Source organism: Falco rusticolus, chromosome 7 (genome assembly GCF_015220075.1).
Source record: "Falco rusticolus isolate bFalRus1 chromosome 7, bFalRus1.pri, whole genome shotgun sequence".
Classification (NCBI taxonomy): Eukaryota; Metazoa; Chordata; class Aves; order Falconiformes; family Falconidae; genus Falco; species Falco rusticolus.
Genome location: NC_051193.1, coordinates 6,059,103 through 6,080,603, shown reverse-complemented (window position 1 = coordinate 6,080,603; position 21,501 = coordinate 6,059,103). Strand labels below are relative to the sequence as shown.

Below are 21,501 nucleotides of genomic sequence, written 5' to 3'. Positions count from 1 at the left end.
GCTGTCCTTCCCAGAGGCTGCCCCAGGACTGCTGTGGGGAGCGGGGACCTGAGCCTGCCACCTCCCGGGACAGAGCTGCATGGAGGTGGCTGCTGGAAGAGCTGACTGCCCTGCAGCACCGGACACTGAGTCTGCGCATACAAGTGAAACTGTAACCTGGATCAAGTTGTACGATGTGTCTATTTAGACAAAATTTTGCTTGGAAGTCAACCTGAAGAAAGCTTCCAGAGGCTCAAATAACTCTGTTTCTGCTCCATTCCTGCAAGTTTGACTTTCCATTTCAAACAAGCTTTAAATTTTCAAGTAAAACACTGTCAAACAACACTGTAAAAGGCTTAATTCAAAGTGCAACATCTCAGGTTTTCTCCTGCCAGGATTTTGCCTGCCAGAGCAGTCCCTTGCTGTTTGCTTTTAAGAGAGGAAATCTGGAAATTGGGAATTCCTTGGGAAATGCACAGCCTGGTGCTGCCGCCTGGGGAGTAAGCAGGGAAAGCTTGTGGAGCCAACATGCGATGGATGGTGCCTGGGCAGCCTCAGTTAAATGGCACTGGTTCTTCATGGATCTGTTGGCAGGGGCAGCCAGGAGAACTATCATTTTGAGAAAAGACTCAAGGAAAAAGCAACCCTTTAATCTCAGCTACCACTTGCAGTTTCATTATTAACCCCATAAGGTGAAGAGAAGGTTTATTTTGCTTAGGCTGTAAGTTCTTCCAGGAAAGATTTTCTCCTTACGCTATCCCAGGCCAGCACTAGGCCCCCAACATTAAAAATAAATCACAGCTTCAGCCCTGAAAGGACTTTGCTAAATCTTCACTCCTTTCTCTTGGGTCTCAGAAACACCCATGGTGCAAGCACTAAGGACTGCCAGCTGGAACCTCGTGTAGGAAACAGGGCTCGGGCTGAACCATGCAGGGCGTGATGCCGAAAGCAGTCACCCAGCGAGAAGCAGCTTTTCCAGAGCAAATTATCTTAACATCACAAACCCCAAACGAGGACTCTTGTGGTCTTACACAGAAGGATTCAACTTGCACCAGCCAGAGCAAGCTAAGCTGCCCTCTTGCATCAAGGCCCAATTTTAAGCATCGCTTCATCAACCAGCCACGACAGCAACACAACCATGGCTGCTGGCGTGGGATTTCAGGGTTGCTGCTGTGCCGTGGCCATGGGAAGCTCAAGAGTAGTGTGGGGAAAGCCCTGCTGCTCTGCACTGTGCCAGGCCACAGAGGTGAGCACTCTCCCTGACACCCAGGGTATTTTCTGGCTCCTTCCAGCAGCAAGCAACAGAAAGCACACCTGCCCACTAGCTGGCTGCGTTGCAAATAAAACCCCCTTTTAAAACATGGTGGAAAACATGTTTTGTTGCAGCCTGAAAAGGCTGTGAAGTACTCCGGCTCCGGCTGCACCGATGCGGTGGGAAGGACAAGTCTCCATGGGAACTGCACGCTTGTTCATCTCCAACAGGCAAGCCAGCAGCCCCACAAAGTGCCACTGTTGACATCTCACCAGGAGTGGGGAGAAACCCATGCCAGAAAGCCCAATGAGTTGGCAGGGCACTTGTGGCTGAAGAGTGACTTGCGATGCTGTGGCCATTTGCTCCTGCAGTTCCTTGCCTGGCAGCCAAGGTGGGGTTGGGACTGGGTCCGAGCAAGGGTCCTGCCGCTCCCCGGCCTGCGGCTGCCACTGACGCCGGTCAACGGAGGTGCAGAGGGAAAGGCAGGATCCTGCACCCTGGCAGCCTCTCCAGGCACTGACCCAACCAGGGTGACGGGAAACAGATTCCCTTCTTCCAAAGAAATAGGAAAAAAATTTCAAAGATTCCTAGAATTTCAGAGGAAAATTAATGAAGTGAGGAAAGGGCTCTGCCGGCATCCTGGAGCCCATCGTTCACAGCAGGGCTGTTGCAGCTGTAGCTAGTGTGCAAGCATACGCCAGGACAATCCCTTTCCTGTTACACCCCCTGCACACACACACTTCACAGTATTTGAGGGGCCATGGGCAGGCAAACCACCCTGAAAATGATGCCCATTAAAACCAGGATAGGTCTTTTTACCTGGAGTGTGTGGGCACCTCCCATTGACAACGCCAGCGTGACACTGCTGCTGCAGGCAGGTGAAGCTGGTACATGCACCCGTCGTGCCCAGCTGGGTCCCGCCGCCCCACACCAGCCCCACGGCAAGTCTCGCACCAAAGCACCAGGGCACTGACATTAGCTATGTCTGTATTTAGGGTAACAAAGATAGGACAAGCAGAGCTCACAGCCAGAAAAGTCTGGAATTTAACTTAAAACCTCTTGGGCTGGTACATCCAAAGGGATTTTTGCTCTTTTCCCACCAAATTCCTTTTAAGAGCTCCCAGAGATGCCAAATGTATTCCTGTAGGCTTGAAAACACTGCGGGGAGAGCACTCAGGTGGCTCCCTTGGTGCACAACGGGGCGTGACAGTGGCTTTCATGCCTCCCCTGCAAAATTAGAAGCGCACTAAGCCACGCATCTTCCTTGAAGAGCACAGCTGCTTTTTGGTCTAACCAGGACCTGTCCTGTGTTTTAAAAATCAAAACGTGGGGGGTTTAATGGGTTTTTGCTCCTGTGCAAGCGGTGGCTACGGATGGGAGACAGCGCTCAGAAGCTGTTGAACCCACCTGCTGAAACACTCTGAGAGCAGTTAAACTTGCTCAGGCCCTGGCATCGGGTTTCTCACAGGAAATTAGTCTTTTATACAAAGCTGGAGGCTGAGCACTATCTCCTAGCTCATCAGAAGAACACAATCACCGTGTGTTTCTGTACCACGTGTCACAAAGGGGGCTGGGTGTGCAGCTGCGTTTCTCTCGACTGGGATGTTTTGGACTCCGGAATGCTGTTTCATGTCCCTTGCATACCTGGAGAGAAGGAATGAGGAGGGCAAGGGGAAGGGCTGGGTCCCTGCAGCAGCTTTGCCCCGCACAGGGCTGGGCTGCTCCAAACGCCTCTGTCGCCAATCAGCAAGGCACTCAAACCCAGAGCCTACTGGGACAGGTGGCCACAGGTCTCAGGCAGCTCTGCCCGAATACTCAGGGTGGGTTGAGCAGGGAAATTCTGTTGAGAAACTATTAAAAAAGAAATTGTGTTTCTGGGGGGGGGGGATTAGTAGGATTTATTGCTGTCCTTCAGCTTGCAGGGACGGGAAACCGTGTTGAGACAGGATCAGCTCATCCCTCCCTTGTGGGCCACCCCTGCCCCAGCTCACTCACCCCTGCCTGTCTGTATGCCCCAGCTCCTTCCTCCACTGGACCTCTCCATGCAGATCCAGTGCTGCCCAACTGAGTATCCAACACGGGGCTCAGCCTCCTGCACTTGGCAGCATCATAGCTGGGAAATAACTGCCACCCAAGTGAGGATATTCGGCCGTAGCAGAGGACTTTGGGTGCTTCACCTGATGCAAAGCTCACACTGATCTCCAGAGCTTAAGAAATGGGTGGCTGCGCTAAGGCGGAGAGTGGGACTGCATAACGGCTCGTGGAATTGGTTTCCTCCTCTTCTGTGAACACAGGTTGATAAATGGTTACTTAAAAGACCACAACTCGTTTTCCAAAGTAATTTAGAATTAGAGGCACAGCAAAAACGCTCATTTGTCAGCATGACACAGAAATGCAGCGACCTGCTAATTTATCAAGCCCAACCTGAGGAACGTGCCCCTGCCCGCAGTGCCTGCACAGGAGCAGGAGCCATCCTCGCCATGGGAGAGCTGCTCGCTCCTGAAGCTGCTCCCAGCTGGCACAGCCCGTGGGTGAAACAAACGCTGCTTCAGGCTTGTTCCATCTCTCCAGCCCAGCCCAAGAGGGCTGTGCCAGCGTGAGCCAGACTCTCTGTTCCTGCACAGCGGGAACATTTTATAAACCAGCAGGACAGCACAGATGGAAAATGAGTTTACAATATTAACATTTCCAGGATTAAGACCCATCGGTGTTTCTAAATAGCACAAAGAACTGCCAGAGTTTATATTAAATGATACTGCTGAAAGCTCACCTCGATTCCCCTGTCTCTGATGACTGCAGAAGGGGCAGCTGCAGGGCAGTTGTAGCTCTCCCTGCTTATCCCACCTCAAATGGCAGGCCATCACGAGGCCTCAGGGCACCTGGAGGAGGACAGAAATGCTTTGCCATAATAAAATCCTCCAGGCAGAACAGCATGTGGATAAACCTCCCTCCCTACTCTCCGGTGATGAAGACACAGCTACACACCTAGCTCAAAGGCACCAGCAGGTTCCACCACCAGCCACAATCCAAAAGCCTACAGCCAGTTGCTGGTGTGACACTCTGTCCTGGCTTGCATTGCACAAGGGCTGCTGAAGGCTCCTGGGGAAGCTCTGGCACATTATGGTAGGGCCTTCACAAACCCCAGAGGGAGACACAATGCAACTTATCAACACACCATTAGTTACCAGCTTAGTTCTGAAAGAGACCAAAACAGGGGGTGCTTCCCTGTGGGTGAAAAATCAGGAATTAATGAGTAAAAACATGAACCCTGACTGCCCTGAGTCCCCCACCAGCCCTTTCGGGGCAGCACTAAGCAGAATCAGGGTGCCTGCAAAGCCCATACTGTTCACAAAGACGTACACGAGGCCCAGCATGAGGTCACTGTATGAATATACATCTTTTGGCAGAGCTTGTCTGCTACACGCAGGTCCCTCTGTACTTCTGCCTGGACACCAGGACCACCTCCTCCCCTGTGGGCTTGGCCCACCTCAGCCATGGAGGATGCGCTGTACTCGGTGCGACAGCTCCGGCTGGTGGCTGCCAAGGCTGCTGACAGCATTCACACGGAAACATTCAGGAGGGGGAAACAGTGGCGCCAAGCTAATGCCCGATCTTCTTATTTGTATCAAACTACCTAACCACAAGGGACACGAAAAGTCACAGGTGCTTTTGCTGAACACCCAACATGTATACAGAACGCACACAAACATCTTCTATCATTGCCGCTTTCCACAGCACAATGAAAGAAGAGATTTAATTACACATAAACTCTACTAAATCAAGAAGAGAGACAGCTGAAAACGGGGGGGAGGGGGGAACATTTAATTCAATTTATTTAGCAGCATCGTTATTGCAACAAAGGTTTTGTAATAAAATGCATCAAAACTAATGTCTCCACTTTACATGATTAAAAGCCATGTAGCTAGAAAGGTGGGGGAGGAAGACCAATAAACCCACTGGAGTGAGACATGCAATTCTGTTAACGCAAACAGCAGGCACTTCATGTTCTAAAATTAAACACCTGAACTACTGTGCAGAACATCCAAGTAAAAACCGCATGAAGATCTCTCTTCCCCTTCCAAAGGAGTGGCCCAGAGAACCATGAGGGGCACACAAAAAGTCTTTACAGGATTCTGGTACTCAAGTAAACAGGCAATTCAAGGCAGTGTCCTAATCTGGCTGATTATTTCGTTTATTTATACTCTACTATTGCCTCATCAGAAGTCGAGCATCACACCAGCAGCAAAACAGCCTGCCACACACACGGACACACACAAAGCAGAAACATAACTACTTCTTCTGGTAGGGAATAAGGGCTGGGACCCTCAGGCTCAGAGTTTGTGAAGTCTCTGTAATTTTCCACACAGGCTCAGCCGTACAGCGCGCCAGGGTTAAAGCCTTACTACACCACCCCGCTCAGAAAGTATTTCCATAGCCTGTTCTCAAATGCCACTAATAAGCAGGGAATGCATTTTCCATTCTAATATAATGAAGTTAGTTGATTTTCAAAGCTCTGCTTGGTGCTTTGAACTCATTATTTCATCAACTTTATAAAAATTAAACAGTTCTGGGTAGACAATAATTCTACTTTGTTCTGAATAAAAAGAGATAATTGAAAACAAAGAGGGGGTAGGAGGTGCAACTTCAGTGTGAAGGTGAAACCCAACAGCTTTGCACATTGCACACTCAAGAGGAATTACCGGAAGCTATGTTAAAACAGGGCAAAAGAACGTGCTTCCACTAGAAACAAGCACAACCAGTCCCAACCACTGCAAACGAGAAGAAACCACCAGCATCAACACTCAATGACTTCAGCACCTCATTGCTCATATCCCCAGATTTCATATATATATTTTTAAATGCATGAAATTAATACATTCATCTCAAAGATACCTCTGCAACTAATATCCACCACCCAACAAAGGCTTAATCCTGCTCCCGCTCAGAGCGGATGTCCTGCTGGGCACAGAGGACACCGCTGCTGAAGGCAGAAGATCCTCCAAAGGGACATACCAATGTCTGTTTTGGGAGCCACAGGGATGATTCCTCCTCACATTTTCGCCTCACAGACAACCTATGTGCTCTCCCAGGATCTCACTAGTTCCCCTCAATACATTAACCAAGACATTTCTGAACATGCAGGAAGTGACAAAGTATAACCCCAAATATCAAACAGGCTGGAAACCTCTTCCTGAGTGACACTACCATCTCCTGGACTATAAGGTGCAACCTCATCCTGCAGCAAGCAACTCCAGCGGCACAGAGCAGGGCAGAGCCACCACTCTCCACGCCACCCCAGCGCCAGTCCAACACTTTGCCATACGAGGTGCAGGACTACTACTCCCCCAAAGTACTGACGCAATGCTCCTCAGCAGTAACGCTTTCCTACCTCTGCAGTCTCACTTGCAACAGGCTTTGCCCTTCTTTTCCTGTCACTGGGACTTTAGTTGTTCACAACACAGGGCTGGATCAGACCTCACAGAAGGCATCTCTCACACCTTCACCTACAAGCAGGCACCTTTTGCAAGAACTACAACTCTGATGATAAATCCTCGCAGCACTTCCACAGGATAAGAGAGCACAGGGGTCTTAAAGTGCTTAACTACCGTAAAAAGGAAGAAAATATTGTAGAAAAGAAAGAAATACATAATTATGTTGCAAAATACAGTACTTACAGTATGTTGTACTTCAATAGCTTTTAGATATATCTATTTAAAACAGCGGAAGAATGCATTATTAAAAAGTTTTATGTTAGCACTTACGACATCCTATGCTAAATCAAAACCTAGCCTGGTTTGCTGCATAACATTTAGTTCTTCCGTTCCCTAAAAATCGCTGTTTGATGAAGGCCGTTCTTGTTGTTTTTCAAAAAAAATGATCAATTTAGTCTTAGAAATCATATACATTTACATTCAAGGGTAACCACCTCTAGAAAAAGAACAATAACACCCCTAAAAGCAAGTTAATTTAATATTGAACAAAATATAAACAACCTTGGAAAAGGTGATACTATCCACGTGTAATTTTATACATATATGTATATATGAACAGATATAGATATATGTATATATAATACAGCATAAACACGTAAGAGACACAATGGAGTTCCATAGTAACAGCTTATACTTGCCTCTACTCACTGTTGTGTTGTTCTAGTTGAAATACATCAGCACATGTGTTTGTGTCTTAATACTGACTATAGCACACTCCGTAGGGACGCTGCATTCGCTTCAGTCATAATTAACTACTAAGAGAAGATGTTATAGGAGCTGGGCTCCTTCCCTGCCATGCCCTTCCCAAAATAAAACTGTAAGCCTGTTACTGACCTGTTAATGGTGTTTTAACTCATCCAGTTATAATCACTGTGATCTGAAAACCAGAAAACCAGTCCAAACCAAACATTCCCACCTGGGGGGAAATCTGCATTTACTGCATGCCCGTCTGCTTTGGCTATCTTTTGTGTCAGCCAAAAACCAGATCCCGTTTTTACACACAGATTTTACAAGCGTGTAACTGCACCAGCTCCGATAGCTTTGGTGCACATGCCCAGCAGCCTATCTGACAACTGATGCTGTTTGATACAACACAGCCAGATTGTGTTAAATCCCGGAGTTTCAGGATCAAGCTGAACAGTACAAAAGCAAGGAAAATGCAAGGTTACAACATGTGGAGTACTAAAAGCATAAACACTGAGAGTGATTCCAGATTTTTAGAAGATGAAAAGAAAATCATGCTCTGCTTCTCTCTAGCAGCAAAACGGGGGGGGGGGAAAAAAAAAAAAGAAAAAGGAAGTTCTTAGGTTTCTAAGAAAAACATTAAAACTTATAGGAGTCTTAGAGGCAAGCCCCAAGGGGAGAATTTCCTGGATTAAAAGAGAATCATTTTGCTATGGATTTCTATCCTAAATGACCTGTTGCAAGTTAAAAGTTACTCCACACACTTATGATGCTTTTTAGCCAAGCCTGCTGCTTAGTTAAAACCTCACTAGCAAAAACACAACTGGGATTGCATATCCTTTAGGCTTAGCAGGGTTACCTAAAGCTCTACAGAAGGGGGGGGTTCTCAAATACAGCATCATAATCATGCTACACAGCAGTGCTAGAAAGGACCCAGGAATGGAGGACTGAACAGAGTATGAGCCTGGGAAATAGTCCCTCAAATTAAGCAGGAAATTCAATGAAACAATTCATATTGCCTCACATAAGAGTGTTCGCGAGGTCCCTCCTCACCAAATCTTCTGTAGACCTTTGAATTACAGCATTGAATTTTACAGTTGTAACAGGATGCATATACCTGTATCATGCTGATGTGACGGTAAGAAAACAGTATTGCAAAACCAGCTCCAGAATGAACATCAGGGGAAAACGTCAATGAGAAATGGGCTGCACTTTTAGGCTTATTTTAAAATTTACAGAGTTTCAGCTCTGTGACTTGTTAGTTTGCATTTCAGAATTAAAGACTGTTATGCCCGTTATCACAATAAAATATCATTTCACTTCTTCACTGAAATCAAGTATAATCAGGATAGGATCTCAAGCTGCTAGGGTAAAAAAAAAAAATAAAATGTATGAATTATCCTGGGGAGAGAAGAAATCATCAAAAAGAACCTGTCATCAACCAAACTGAATCCAAAATTTAAATTCTTTAGGAGGCAGTTTAAAAGTCTTTCTTCTTAAAAAAGAATTAACGTCTATGTAGGTGATGTGTCTAACTTGTGACCAGCTTCAAAGGAGTAAGACACATCCCTTTCATGAAGCACAAAAGCTGTATGATAGCATTTAAAATGTAATACAAGTTGTAACCATTCAGGTAAACTCTTGCTGTGTAGTGAGTAAATCATCCAGTATTATGTAGTAAGATACCAAGGAACACACTGTAAAAATACATCAATTATGTCATAATGCTTTTAAAAAGTGAAGATCTGGTGCTGTAGAAGTACGTTATTTTCAGTTTCAGCTCCTCTCCCAAGAGAATACCCATGGTACTGCATCATACCACAGGCATTTGATTTTATTTGCATCTTAAGCTTTAAATTATTACATCACTGTATTTTGATCTCCTGTATGGCACCAAATTTACTTTTAAAAAAGTGTCTCTGTGTGTGTGTACGTGTGTGTACATGTGGCAGGCACCAGAATGCAACGTTCCACGCTATTTTCTCTAGTTTGCTATATCTTCTCGTTCAGTAAAGCAGCCAGTGGAGCAGAGTTCTGCAGAGGTCAGTTACATTGCCTTCAGGGCAGCAATACGAGAGCCCAGGTTCTCTTGCAGGTAATACAGTAGATGGAGTTCATAGTGCTCTCCCGACTCAGGTACCCTTATACTGTGTCTCTCCTGAGGGTAGATCTAAAATATAAAATAAAGTCGTTAAGTATCCACAAGAGTTGTGGGCACCGACATTTAAACTGGTCCCCAGAGACACATTCAAAATATTGATGTAATCTCCCTGCATTAACTCTGCATCTGAGCTAATACACCCCATCATCCATTGCCTGAACCCAGAGACAACCCCCTGCACCCTCTAACCCAACTAATGCTGTGCTGGAGGTGACCAGCCTGGCTGAACACAGGCAGATCCTGTCCAGAGCCACATAAACCAGCATGCTCCCACTTCTGCAGCGCAGTGTGGGATACCCGGGCTACACCTGCTCAGAACCAGCAGGGTTTAATTAAGTGCATAACCCTGTTCCACACTGCACAAACACTGCGGTACGCCTTCAAACTGCACATCTCCTCAGGAGCAGCCTTAACTGCTCTTAACTGCTCATTTGCCTAACATGTTTTCCATTCACTCATTAAATCCTCCTTTTCAAAAAATGTTAGGGTCAAATACCACAGTTTTATGCTAGAATTCCAAGTTGCCCAGCACAGCCATGTCACAAGTTCCAATTTTGGACTCCTCAGTCAGAGACAGATGCAAATTACCTTTGCATCCTGATTCTGGCCTTACCTGTAAGTCATACGGTTTCCCAGCTCTCACTAAAAAGCTGAGTAAAATACTAGTGTGTGCAAAGTGAACATTCTCATCCAAGAATCCATGTAGCAGCAGCAAACGATTTGGTCTGAGAAAAGCAAGAGACAAACATTTCTAGACAGCATCCCAGAACCTGCCAGTCTTTTCACAGTCCACACACATCCCTTCAAAAACAGTCAATAGAAAGAAAACATCTGCATTAAAGACAGTGATTCCACTATTGTAAATCGCTCTGGATGGACGTGTCTTCCAACCCTATACCTTCCTCCTCTGTAAGTTCTTCCTGCATATGCACGTCCTGGTCAGCCGTTTTATCTGTATATCTTCTTTATTTCCTAGCTTGGACAATACAACAGCTTAACACCTGCTCAGAATCAATGCTGATTTTCAGCTCTTTGGCAAGAAAGCCCATGGTCTCGGCCTGCTCTGCAGGCAGCCCCATGCTGATACAGCCGTCAAGCATGCAGAAAGCATCCCGATCAACTAATTTTTGTCTAGCTTAATGGGGTTCTAAAGTGCTAATCATAATATGAAGGTATGTTTGTCATTTCTTCAGACATAAAAGACAGTCCTTAATTACACTTAGTATAAAAGGGATTACATGGAATGGCCTGTAATTATGCAAATGTTCATCCAAGTATTACGTTTATTAGTGTTGGGTTTTGGTCTTTTTTTTTTTTAAAAAAAATTATTATTTAATATTAGCATTTGTGATTCCAGGATTCAATTGCCAAGAACAGGGAGATAAAAACATGTCTGTGGGGCTTGAACTTTCCTGGTAGGAAAAGTAGAAGGCAAAAGACAGAACCAAACTTACTCAGAAGGAAACTTCTCAGCTTGCATGGCCACTGACCCTAGGTAATACCCCTGCTCATTGTGATCCGGGTGGCCCATGTAGCGCTCCGTGTAACCAGTGTCATAGAAAATCCACAGCGTGACAGGTGCTCCAGCAATGGCAACCTGCAAGTTCAACAGGGCTCTCAGACAAGGAGGGGAATGACACCACCTGAGCTGCTGATACAGGAATGTCCTTCCCTCCCACCCACAGCTCTGTTCCGGTGCAACTACAATTGCCCAAAACACACTGATAAGTTTACAACCCACAGCCTGCAGTGGAAAAAGCAAAGCAACCCTCACTCTCCCTCCCACAGTTCAGCTATGACCTACATGTGTTGAAAACAAGGCAGCTGCTGAAAACTAGGAAGATCTTACAGACAAATCAGAAGCAACACTAAACATATAACCCGCAAGGCCTGCTGAGGGAAGGGGATTTTGTCCAAATGCAGAGTGCTCTGCTTTTGGGTTGCAAAACTTTTGTTGATATGAATGTCTAACAGAAACTGGGATCGATATCTCCCTAGGACTCAGCAAACTACCTTGCATAGCTACCACTGGCTTGCAGAGAGGCTTCTGAAAGATGAAAGGAAACAAAAACCTCACCATAAAACCCTTTGCAAGGCAGGTATTTTTAAAAGTAAAAATTTAACAAACCTTAAGGAGTTGACACAAGTAATTATTAAACCTCCCAGGAATATTCAGGTTGGACTTAGAGAAAGCAAGAGATGCCACAAAGAACAAAACACATCCCAAGAGCAATATCCAGCTCTTAGCACACCGTCACCTTTGAGACTGGCCCAACAGCAGCCTGGCCATTTACCACAGTGGTCTAAAGTCACAAAATCACAAGAACCTCTTTTCAGTACCTCTCCCCATCCCCAGGCTGCCCTCCTGGCTGCTTCAGAACACACTGCTATGAAGCAACACAGGCAACTTGATCTGGGAAAGATCTGCAAAGAAACTATTCTTTCATGGCTGGAAAGGGGGAGGAGAAAAAGAAGGTGTTGTTTTTCAGCAGGATCATTTCCCTTAGTTGGTTCACAGCAAAGAACTCTGCTGACACAAAGCAGGCAACGGCTGAGACTATACAAGGTACCTTCAGCATAGGTGACCTGAGATTGGTGCAGCTATACCACAGCACAGTTAAGTTATTGCAGGCTTAACGGTCCAAAAGTTTAAAGCTCTCTCACGTGGATCCAGAGAGGGAATATCCTTCTGTGCTCAGCTGAACAGGGTTAACAGTTGCTCCTCCTCACCCCAGCTCATGAGAACAGATCCTCAGATATTCCAGTAAAACTGGCCTACCTAAACAGCCTCACACACCTCTTACATGCCAGGCTTCTTGGATGACAAGTGCGTTTTGCACAAAACCACCCTTCTTGCATCAATGCAGGAAGCCTTATGGACAACACCACACCTTCACATCAGGTCAAGATTACGTCTGGCTCATTTGGAGCTGGGGGAAGCAAGCACAATGACGGTGCAGTCACACCACACTCCTTGGGGTAGTTACACTCAAATAAGAACATACACTCCTGAGGAAAAAAGTTGCAAATTTGCATGAAGAGGTAGGAAAGCACAGCACTTAATTTCACAAAGGTAATTTTCTGATTTGAGGCATCTCTGTTAGTATTAATTATTGAGGCTGTACTGCTATGACTGCCTCTGAAAAGCTGAGTCCTATAGCTGTACCAGTATAGACTCAATGCAAATGCCAGCCCAACAGCGACAACTGGCTTATAGAAGAAAAGCATATCACCATGCTTCACACAGAAACACAAGTGGAGAACCAAGGATCCTGACAGCCCAAGGTCACACAGTACCTTATAACTGCTCTTGTGATACCCATTGACTGCTGGTACTGTGCTTGTTAGCAGGGACTAGCTTAAAAAAGTTAATAGATTCCCAGATTTGTTGTCTGTGAAATATCAAAAAATAACCAAAGCCTGGAAGCCTAATTAGAAACGCTGTGGAAGAAATGTTTGCTAGAAAAGCAGCTTCTCACTGAAGTCACCCAAATAGAAGGGTCTTGAAGAAAACAGCCAGAGCACTGTGTCCTCACTTGTCCAGAGCAAGCTCAAAAGTCTTTGTGCTGTGAACACCCATGGAAGGTTATATGATTAATGGAAATATTCTGTCTGCACCATCAGAATAAGTACTCAATGTATGGACATACCCTGAAGATATCTGACCTCTGCATTAAAGCCATAAGAGAGAGGTAGCCTCCATAGGACCAGCCATGAATGCCAACGCGATCCAAATCAATGAAGTCATACTGCGATGCTAGATACTGCAGCCCTTCCACTTGGTCATCAATTTCTATCTGTCCCTGGGAGGGGAGAGAAAAAGGTAAATTTTGTTGGTTACTGACAAAAGTTACATTCTCAGGATTTCCAAAGGCAACCATCTCCAGATGTTGGCTGCTTCTGTTTGTGCAGCACCCAGCCACAGGCCAGCACTTCACAGTGCTAAGTATGTTCCTAAAAGATGACTCCTTTCCCCGCATAAGACAGTAAGTTCACGCTAACCCACCTCTTAACTATCTTTTTTTCATTTGTCTCCTTGTTTGGGGAAAAGTAAGATTTTCAGTGTTTTCACTTTTTGCTGTTACAAAAGCAAGGCTGCGTTCTGGCTCTGTGCATGAAAATGCCACTCCCAACAGAGACCCTGGCGCTGGCTCTCCCTGCCTGTACACATGGCCAAAACACATTCACCCTCTCCAGCCTGACACAGAAACTGCCCTAAATATTAATCCAGGCTGTGAATGTAACTATCCTGCTCCGCGTGAGCAGCAAAGCATATCTGGTGCGTGTCAGAGACCCCCTTAAGAACCACCTTGCATTATGCCTGCCAGGCTGGAACTGATTTGCAACCTCAAACCCCGATGCCCTATCTTTCCCATACTGAGCATCTTTCCACCCTCAAATCCACACTGCACAACTCTACGTAGTTCCCACGCCACAGGGTCACACAGGCAATGCTAGGCATCTGCGCCAAATCAGTGCTTCAGCTCAGGTAACACTGGGACTCAAACCTGTCTCTGGCTGAAAACAAAGAGCCAGACACAGAGCTCCACTTACCATTTTGTATTTAAAGGCTCCTTCAAACTTCAGCCCTCGGTGGCAGGACCCCCTGTTGTCAATGACAACAACAACGTAGCCCAAAGAGGCCAAAGTATTCAGACGGAAATACTTGATGCCTTTAAACCGATTGTTCACTAGCTGTACCTGGAATAGAAGACCAGCAATGACACAACCACACACGTAATGAAATCCAGAGGTCACCTCCTAATCCACTTTCAGATTTTATTTATATTTAACTTCCTTTAAACGTCTTACACATTTTTATAATGTAAAGTTTTCAAGATCCCTACTCCCTGCTTGTGGTCTGCTATGAAATAAACTCTCTTACCCCTGCAATAAGCCATTCTGTGTCACAGATATGAAGAGCTGAAGTCCACTGCGGCACCATGGAACAAGAGGAGTGGCTGCTGACTGCACAACCCAACGCCAAGCCTACAGCTCCAGCTCTGCTCTCCGCTCTCTGTTCTTTCCCAGGAGAAAATCTTCCCCTTCACCAAGTCTCACTCCAGCTGCCTTGGACCACAGCAAGGCACAGCAGAGTTGGGAGAAACAAAGCAGAGCTAAGGGGCTCACCTTCTGTTTATCAGTGGGACAAGAATGACTGGGAAGCAAGCTCTCCTAAAAACACACTGGTAACGGTCAGTGCCAACACAGAGCTCCCCTCACATACACATGGGGGAAGTGGAAACAAAGAACAGGAGCCCCTGTGGAGCAGGGGGAGATAGAACAGGACTATCTGCACACCCCTTTCTCCCAGTTCCAGCTCTGCTAGTTCATACCTATTCTCAGATCAGTGGCAGTGGCCTGATCCATGACCTGGAAATCACAACCACTTACAGCACCCTCAGCCAAGCAGCTACTCGCTGAACAGGCAAAATGCTACATGCTATGCTCAGCACGGAGCAGGAACCTTTCATACAGGAGAGCAGTGGAGTGATCCTGGCGAGCCCACCCCACTGCTGCACTCACCTGAGGACCTCCATAGATGAAGAGCACAGTGGGATACTTCTTTCCAGGCTGCAGATTGTGAGGTTTGTACATCATCCCATAGAGCGTAAACCCCGTGGAGCTCTCGAAGGAGAACACTTCTGGGGGAATGTAATCAGGAAGAGGGCCTGCCATGGGAGGGAACAGAGAGCCTAGTTTAAAAGGGAACGAATGAATAATGCAGCTCTGCTTCAGCCCTGACCCATCACCAATCTTGCTGCAATCCCAGCAGGGCTCTCCCACGCTTTCCAGTGGATGTAGCTGGGACCAGGCAGAGACTGAGAATGTCCCAGTCCTAGGGAAGCTTTCTCAGTCCCATCACGTCCCCATCCCTACTCTCCTGTGAACAGTAGTAACTCTTCTCCCCTGACACAGCCATTACAGGTATCCCATCCCTTCTTAACCCCACTGAGGACTCACTACATTAACACATGGAAATCACAGGATGTGGAGTATGCCTTAGGGAAGGAGAGATGAAAGGGAACAGAAACACAATGAAAAAGTAAAATCCCAAGAGCTGTCTCACAAAGACATGAGTAGGAAGCAGCACACAACTAAGAAGTGTACACCCCTCCCCAGAAGCTCAAAAGCATGCTCATTAGCAGGCATATAGCACAGAGTAAATGAACATGCTTAAACCTCTCCCCCAATGCAAAAACTGGCTGTCTACAGTTTCTACTGACTCTGGCAGCAGAAACTTGGTAATTTCCACTCTAAATTCCTTCATGGCTAGTTTATACCCATTTGTGGCTGAGCTGAAAACGTCACTCCTGTACTTCCAAGAACTCACACAAGCATGAGTTTCAGAGACAAGTCTAGTCACCCACAGCAGCAAATCTCAAACAAACATATCCTGGGACATCTTTAATTTTGTGATCCTGGTTGTCCTTTTCCAGTTCCTCATCCATGCTGTTACCTGCTGAATCTAAAATGGTAGCCCAGAATTCCTTTGTCCTGTGTGCTGCATCATCTTCAGGTCCTGTCAGCCGGTATAGCGACACACAGTGTGGGTTCTTCTGATTACTGAACTTGCTGATGAACATGTCACAATCCTTGGGGGAAAAAAAACATTTTCTTGAACTCCCTGGTGCAGTGACACAAGAAAAAGTGATCATTTCATTGTGCATTTAGATCTTTCAGAAGATGTTTATGGATCAAATTAACCCTGGAAGTCTGAGCACTTCTGAGAACAGCAGATAGACTCCGAGAAGCTACAGTCCTTAGCACACTGTTATTCACACTCCAAAGCCAAAAGTACACCTGCAAAACCCACAGTGGAACAAGGACCTTGCCACACATCCTCTTCTTGGTAAAGCATTCCCAGCTGAACAGGCCACGGCTCCAGATGCCTGGAACCCCTCTGAACACTGCCACAGGCTCATCTCCTCTGGTGATTGCTCTGTAGCCCACTTCAGGTGAAAAGTGTCAGGCTCCAACAGTTTCAAAAAATTCATCCCGGCTCCTTTTGCCTGAAGTGAGCTGAAGAGCAACTGCACAGGGAGGTCAAATCTGGTTTCCAGGGCAGGTTTATGCACTCACTGTACAACATATATGAGCACATAAAACAGTTATAGTCAAATACAGCCTTGTCTGCTGACTGATGAAGGACAAGACTGGTGATAAGCCGCAGCACAGCCAGCCAGCCCTGCCTATACAGGACCTCACAAGCAGACAGGTACCTGGCTGACACAGCAGGCATGAGAGTAACCACGTTCTGTCAGCCGCTTTACTTCTCCAGGATTCTCGTAGTTAACAACGTACAAGTGATGCTCTAAAGGTGAGTCTTTTGTGCCTTGGAAGTACACCAGTTTTTTGGCTTCATCAACATAGATCTGTCAAAAATGAAACAAACAATACATCCCTCAATATCGTTTCTTTCCAAAACAATACCCAGTTTTACCACCTCCAAGTCTCCCCCCACCGCCCCACTTCCATAGAGATGAGTTACAGCCCAACAATCTGCAAAGAATAAGATAAATGATTGTTCTCACTGTCCACAACTCTGTCGGTTATGATTTGCACTTGTTGCTCAACTCTCTTACGTAGGTAGGTCCTTTACTCTTCCCACTCTCCCCTACTGTCTACTATGCTAAATAACTCTGTCCCCCATTCTTTGTCACCTCCCCACTCTTCTCTTTCCTAAATCACATATGATAAAAACCACCAATGGAAATCAAGGCAGCAGCTGACTGTAAACCACTGCTATGTTAAATACTCCTCAGTAATCCCCTCTTTTTGAGCAGAGCGCAGAACAGATTCGGCAGGTCAACCTACACACCTCATTCCCTAAGCCCACTTCCAGTTACCGTTCAGGAAGGATTCAAAGATGTGTATGAAGTTCAGACCAGTCAAACAGTTCTCCTAGAACTGCTGTTTGTTTCAAATGATCAAAGAATTCATCCAGCTCAGAGCCAGAAGAGCAGCAGTTTAAGAAGCATTCCTTCCCTCCTTGTGCAAGCTCACAGAACACTGTGTGTTCTGGCTAAAAAGAGACAGGGCTAATGGATTTATGCTAATCCCTCCAACCAGTTTGTCTTCATTCCAGGACAGCAGTTGGACACCACCATAACATCTTGCTGCTCATGAAACACGGAACTTCCTCATTGCTGCCTTGCATTATCTTTGCTCCCTTCTCTTTAAGGCTTGAACTTAAGGGGGAAAATTCCTTGTTGACAAGGATCCAATGCAGGAACACGCAAGAAAACAATGCCAACTAATGCTGCTTGTGTTGCTTTCCCACACTGCCAAAACGACCACCTTTGGTGCAGAATACCATACCCGAGGTAGAGAAGGATGAAAGCACACCGTAGACCAAAAAAACCCGCCACATATGACACATATGCTCAAACTCAATACCAGGGAGCAGCAAGGTCCACTCTTAGGGAGCAGAGCCTCACCAATGCGACATGTACTGATTTGTGAGGCCCCAGAGCTCATCTCCCTGCAGCGTGTGCTGCTTTCAGGGTATCCGTGCAGCAAGAGCAGAGACTTACATTGGATCCATGTCTGCCAAGCACTTCCCATTCCCCACTGGTAATCGCTGTCTCCTCTTTGATGAGGCACTTGAAGTCACCTGCGAACAGCCAACATACAGAGATTTTACATTTTTACATTTTACAAAACACGTGGTCACAATAATACTTCTTCCTTTCAAGCTTTTTTACTAGAATAAATTCAAGAGCAAGCTGCAGGAGACCTCTGCCAGCTCCCCAGACAAATGTTAGGGCTAGTACTATTTAATGCTCTGTGAAATATATGTTAAAGGATTCACAGGATTCAACCCAAGGCCTGGACAGCTTGCTTACTTCTTTTCTTTTTTTTTTTTTAACTATTTTGTCAGTTGCACAGAAACAGAGATTTCATACTGAAAAATGGGTGTGCAAAGGGAATCTTGGGTGTCAAAAAATGGGGAATTTTGCAACAGAACAACTCTGGTTTTTCATTTCCCTTAGAATGAGGAAGATATGGGGAGAAAAAGAAGTCAAATGCAGTCAGAGAAATCTAATCAACGCAGGATATAATGCTATCTGGGAAAAAAAAACCCCACAACAATAGCTGCACGGAACTAGGACCTCTAGTAAAATTAGGTGTATTTTTTGTGCATGCAGAGCTCAGTAAGTGCCTTCAACACACACCAAGTAAATTAAGTATCACAGCATGAAACTGTAAATTGAAGAATACATGCTGTGGAAAAAACCTCTGGGAGCTGTGCACACAGCTATATCACGCATCTGAGCAAGACCAACCCTTGACTGCAACTCAGAAGCACATGGTCCTTGCATATTTTTTGCTTGAAATGACTCTTCCTGCATTCCCATTCGCAACAGCTGCTGGTAATTTTCTCCTACTAACATCTCTGTCTATATAGCAATACCATGATTGTTTTTAAGACCAGAGAGAAATTCTTTGAATAGTTGTCATATCATAGGTTTTGCTGCCAAGCACACATACTCATTTTAAAGGGAGTAACATGTGGGTCCACTCAGACCAGGAGGCACTCCATGGACTTTCTCACAGCATGTTCAAACCATGCTCTCTGTCAGCGCCTCTGCTACCAATCTGTTTGTAAAGGCTGACAGGGACTATGTTGGGTTTACTTGCAAAATCAAGTCCTGAACTAACACGCACCTATTAGATACACCGGACCCTGCACACCAGAGGTAGCCTTGTTACTGCTATAATGATTAACCTCTGGCAAAGCCAGTGCACAAACAGTCCCAACATTGACAGGGAAAAGCCAACTAAGTGCATTTCATGGCATCACAGGGACCTTGTTTCCCCCATCTGATTTTTTAAACTTTTTAAAACTTCCCTCTGGTCTGTGAAGAAGAATTGGGGTTAAAACTAAGGCATGCTGAATACAGAACAAACCCTGTGTAATTTCAAGAGGAACGACTATACAGTGAAGTGCTTTCCTGGACAACAGCGGGAGTTTCCAATAAGACAGTAATTCCTGCCACCTGCAAGAACATTTATTTCCTCCAGTTGACAGCAAATGCCCAATTAAAGCAAAAGAATAATTTCACTTACTTGGAGCAGGGAGGCCTCCACACGACCGTTTATACTTGCTCTCCTTCAAAACTGAGATGACTTTGTATAGGTGCCGGAAACCCGTTTTACACTCAGAGGCAAAAATGAACTCTATCTCATCTTCATGGGTTTGAGGGAAAACATAAAAGATATCATGGATCTGTGGAGACAGGGCAGTGGATTGTTATCAGAAGTACCTTGGCACTGAAATCACACATAGTAAGTTCCTCTTACGGCTCAACACTGACAACACAGTTCATGCTAGCAGGGTGCAGCACTGTCCTGTACTGGGAAAGCCAGTTATGCTGCCGAGCCAGGGGGTGTCTGCAGACAGCAGCCACATATGCTGCACAGCTCCTGGTGTTTTGCTAGCCTAACTCTTAGCTTCTGGCCACCAAACTAATTAAGTTTGGGTTTCTGCACCTGCCTTTCTAGATTAGATACAGAGGTGGGTCCAGCTCTGCAGACAGCATAGGAGAGCCACCCAGAGAGGCCAGAGTGCAGTGGCCTCCTCTGTCCAATGCTGTCTGGAAGCCCACAAGTGAAGGGTGACATCATCTTCCCACTCATGAAGATGCCAACTCTTGCTTCAAGGGACAACCTTTTTAGCGACTCAGGAGCATTTATCTGCACAGTATGAGCTGCCAGTCAAAAACCACTCCAGCTAGTAAAAATAATGGAGAAAGGAAAACTCACTGCACCATCCTGAAACCATGCCCACTATTGCTAAGGAGAAAACATGGTATCAGAGGAAGCGCTTCCTGTGTAGGGACCATTCACTAGAAGGCTTTGTGTAAACGCTGTCTGCTGAAAGATCCAACTACTGGTCAGTGATTGATGTTCCCAGGCCTTTCTGCTCGCTGGCACACCTCCAATGGGGCATCACTTTAGAGACATCGATCTTTATCCACAGAAGTGTGAACAGCAGTCATTTTTACAGCATTAGCTTAGCACACCGATGTCTGGCCTCACAGCACAGGCCCTACAGCACATCTCCAAGGACATTACACACAAACCTATTTCACCAGACCACAGGTCGTTAAGGAGGGTTTTTAGTGACTGTTAGCAGACTCTCAGGACTTGTTCACCCAATATCATCTAGATACATCTTTGATAGCTGAAGAATACTTCATCTGCTGGCACTGCCGCTGGTGAACAAATGGCACCAAGAAGGTGGAGGGCATTGGTGGGTAACACTGCAGGCAGGGGGTTGCCCTGGAACACCAGAGCCCTGGGCCCTGCTCTGAGCTCTGTCTGACCGTGGCACAGCCTCAAGCAAAGCAGCTCTGCTTTCACATCCCAAATCTCTCTGTTCTGTTCTCTACATACCCATTTTTTTTACGGCAGGAAGCACAGAATATGAACAGAACTTGCACAATGGGATCATTCTCCTAGGTGGCACAGTAACACCAATGTTGCTCAAGTGCTACAAATAGGGTCTTGAACAAAAAACTGCCAGAGAAAGCTGAAATTCAAATTCTTACATTTATCCAGATGTCCGTTGTTTCTTCATAAATAATGAAAGGTGTAATCGAATCTGGTACAGCATCGATAAGTTTCTGTCTTTCCATTGCATCATCTTCTGTGGGGATGAATAATGCAGGAGGGATCAAGACTATCTGAAGTCGAGTTTGGGAGCGATCCAGTAAGATGGACCAGATGCTGTTGAGGAGACGGATATTAGAGGAAATAGCACACAACCATGAGTATTAGACAGGTCTGAAAATCTCAACTCATTAACACTAGGCATTTTGAGGGACTCAAGAATGTTCAATTTCAGTTCAAGCACAAAGCCATGTGTAAAATTTCACCCACATAAACAAATCTCTTCCATAACACAAGAACCTATTTCACTTCAA

General features: G+C 45.8%; 1 protein-coding gene across 10 annotated transcripts in view; it reads right to left on the bottom strand.

The window, feature by feature from the left end:
- The window catches only part of DPP8 (dipeptidyl peptidase 8), a 35,053-nt gene that overhangs the window by 1,054 nt on the left and 12,498 nt on the right, over window positions 1-21,501 (bottom strand). For 6 of the 10 annotated variants that reach the window (XM_037394727.1, XM_037394728.1, XM_037394729.1 and 3 more), the window contains 11 exons: window positions 21,127-21,304; window positions 19,643-19,802; window positions 18,106-18,185; window positions 16,792-16,944; window positions 16,029-16,164; window positions 15,095-15,240; window positions 14,123-14,269; window positions 13,219-13,371; window positions 11,023-11,165; window positions 10,182-10,293; window positions 9,226-9,577 (listed from right to left, as the gene is read on the bottom strand). In XM_037394727.1, coding sequence (XP_037250624.1) covers window positions 9,455-9,577; window positions 10,182-10,293; window positions 11,023-11,165; window positions 13,219-13,371; window positions 14,123-14,269; window positions 15,095-15,240; window positions 16,029-16,164; window positions 16,792-16,944; window positions 18,106-18,185; window positions 19,643-19,802; window positions 21,127-21,304 — 1,531 coding nt within the window. In that variant the 3' untranslated portion in view covers window positions 9,226-9,454. Of the gene's footprint in view, window positions 1-5,061; window positions 9,578-10,181; window positions 10,294-11,022; window positions 11,166-13,218; window positions 13,372-14,122; window positions 14,270-15,094; window positions 15,241-16,028; window positions 16,165-16,791; window positions 16,945-18,105; window positions 18,186-19,642; window positions 19,803-21,126; window positions 21,305-21,501 lie in introns of those variants that run through there. The other 4 variants (XR_005105329.1, XM_037394732.1, XM_037394733.1 and 1 more) reach the window with 4 other exon arrangements.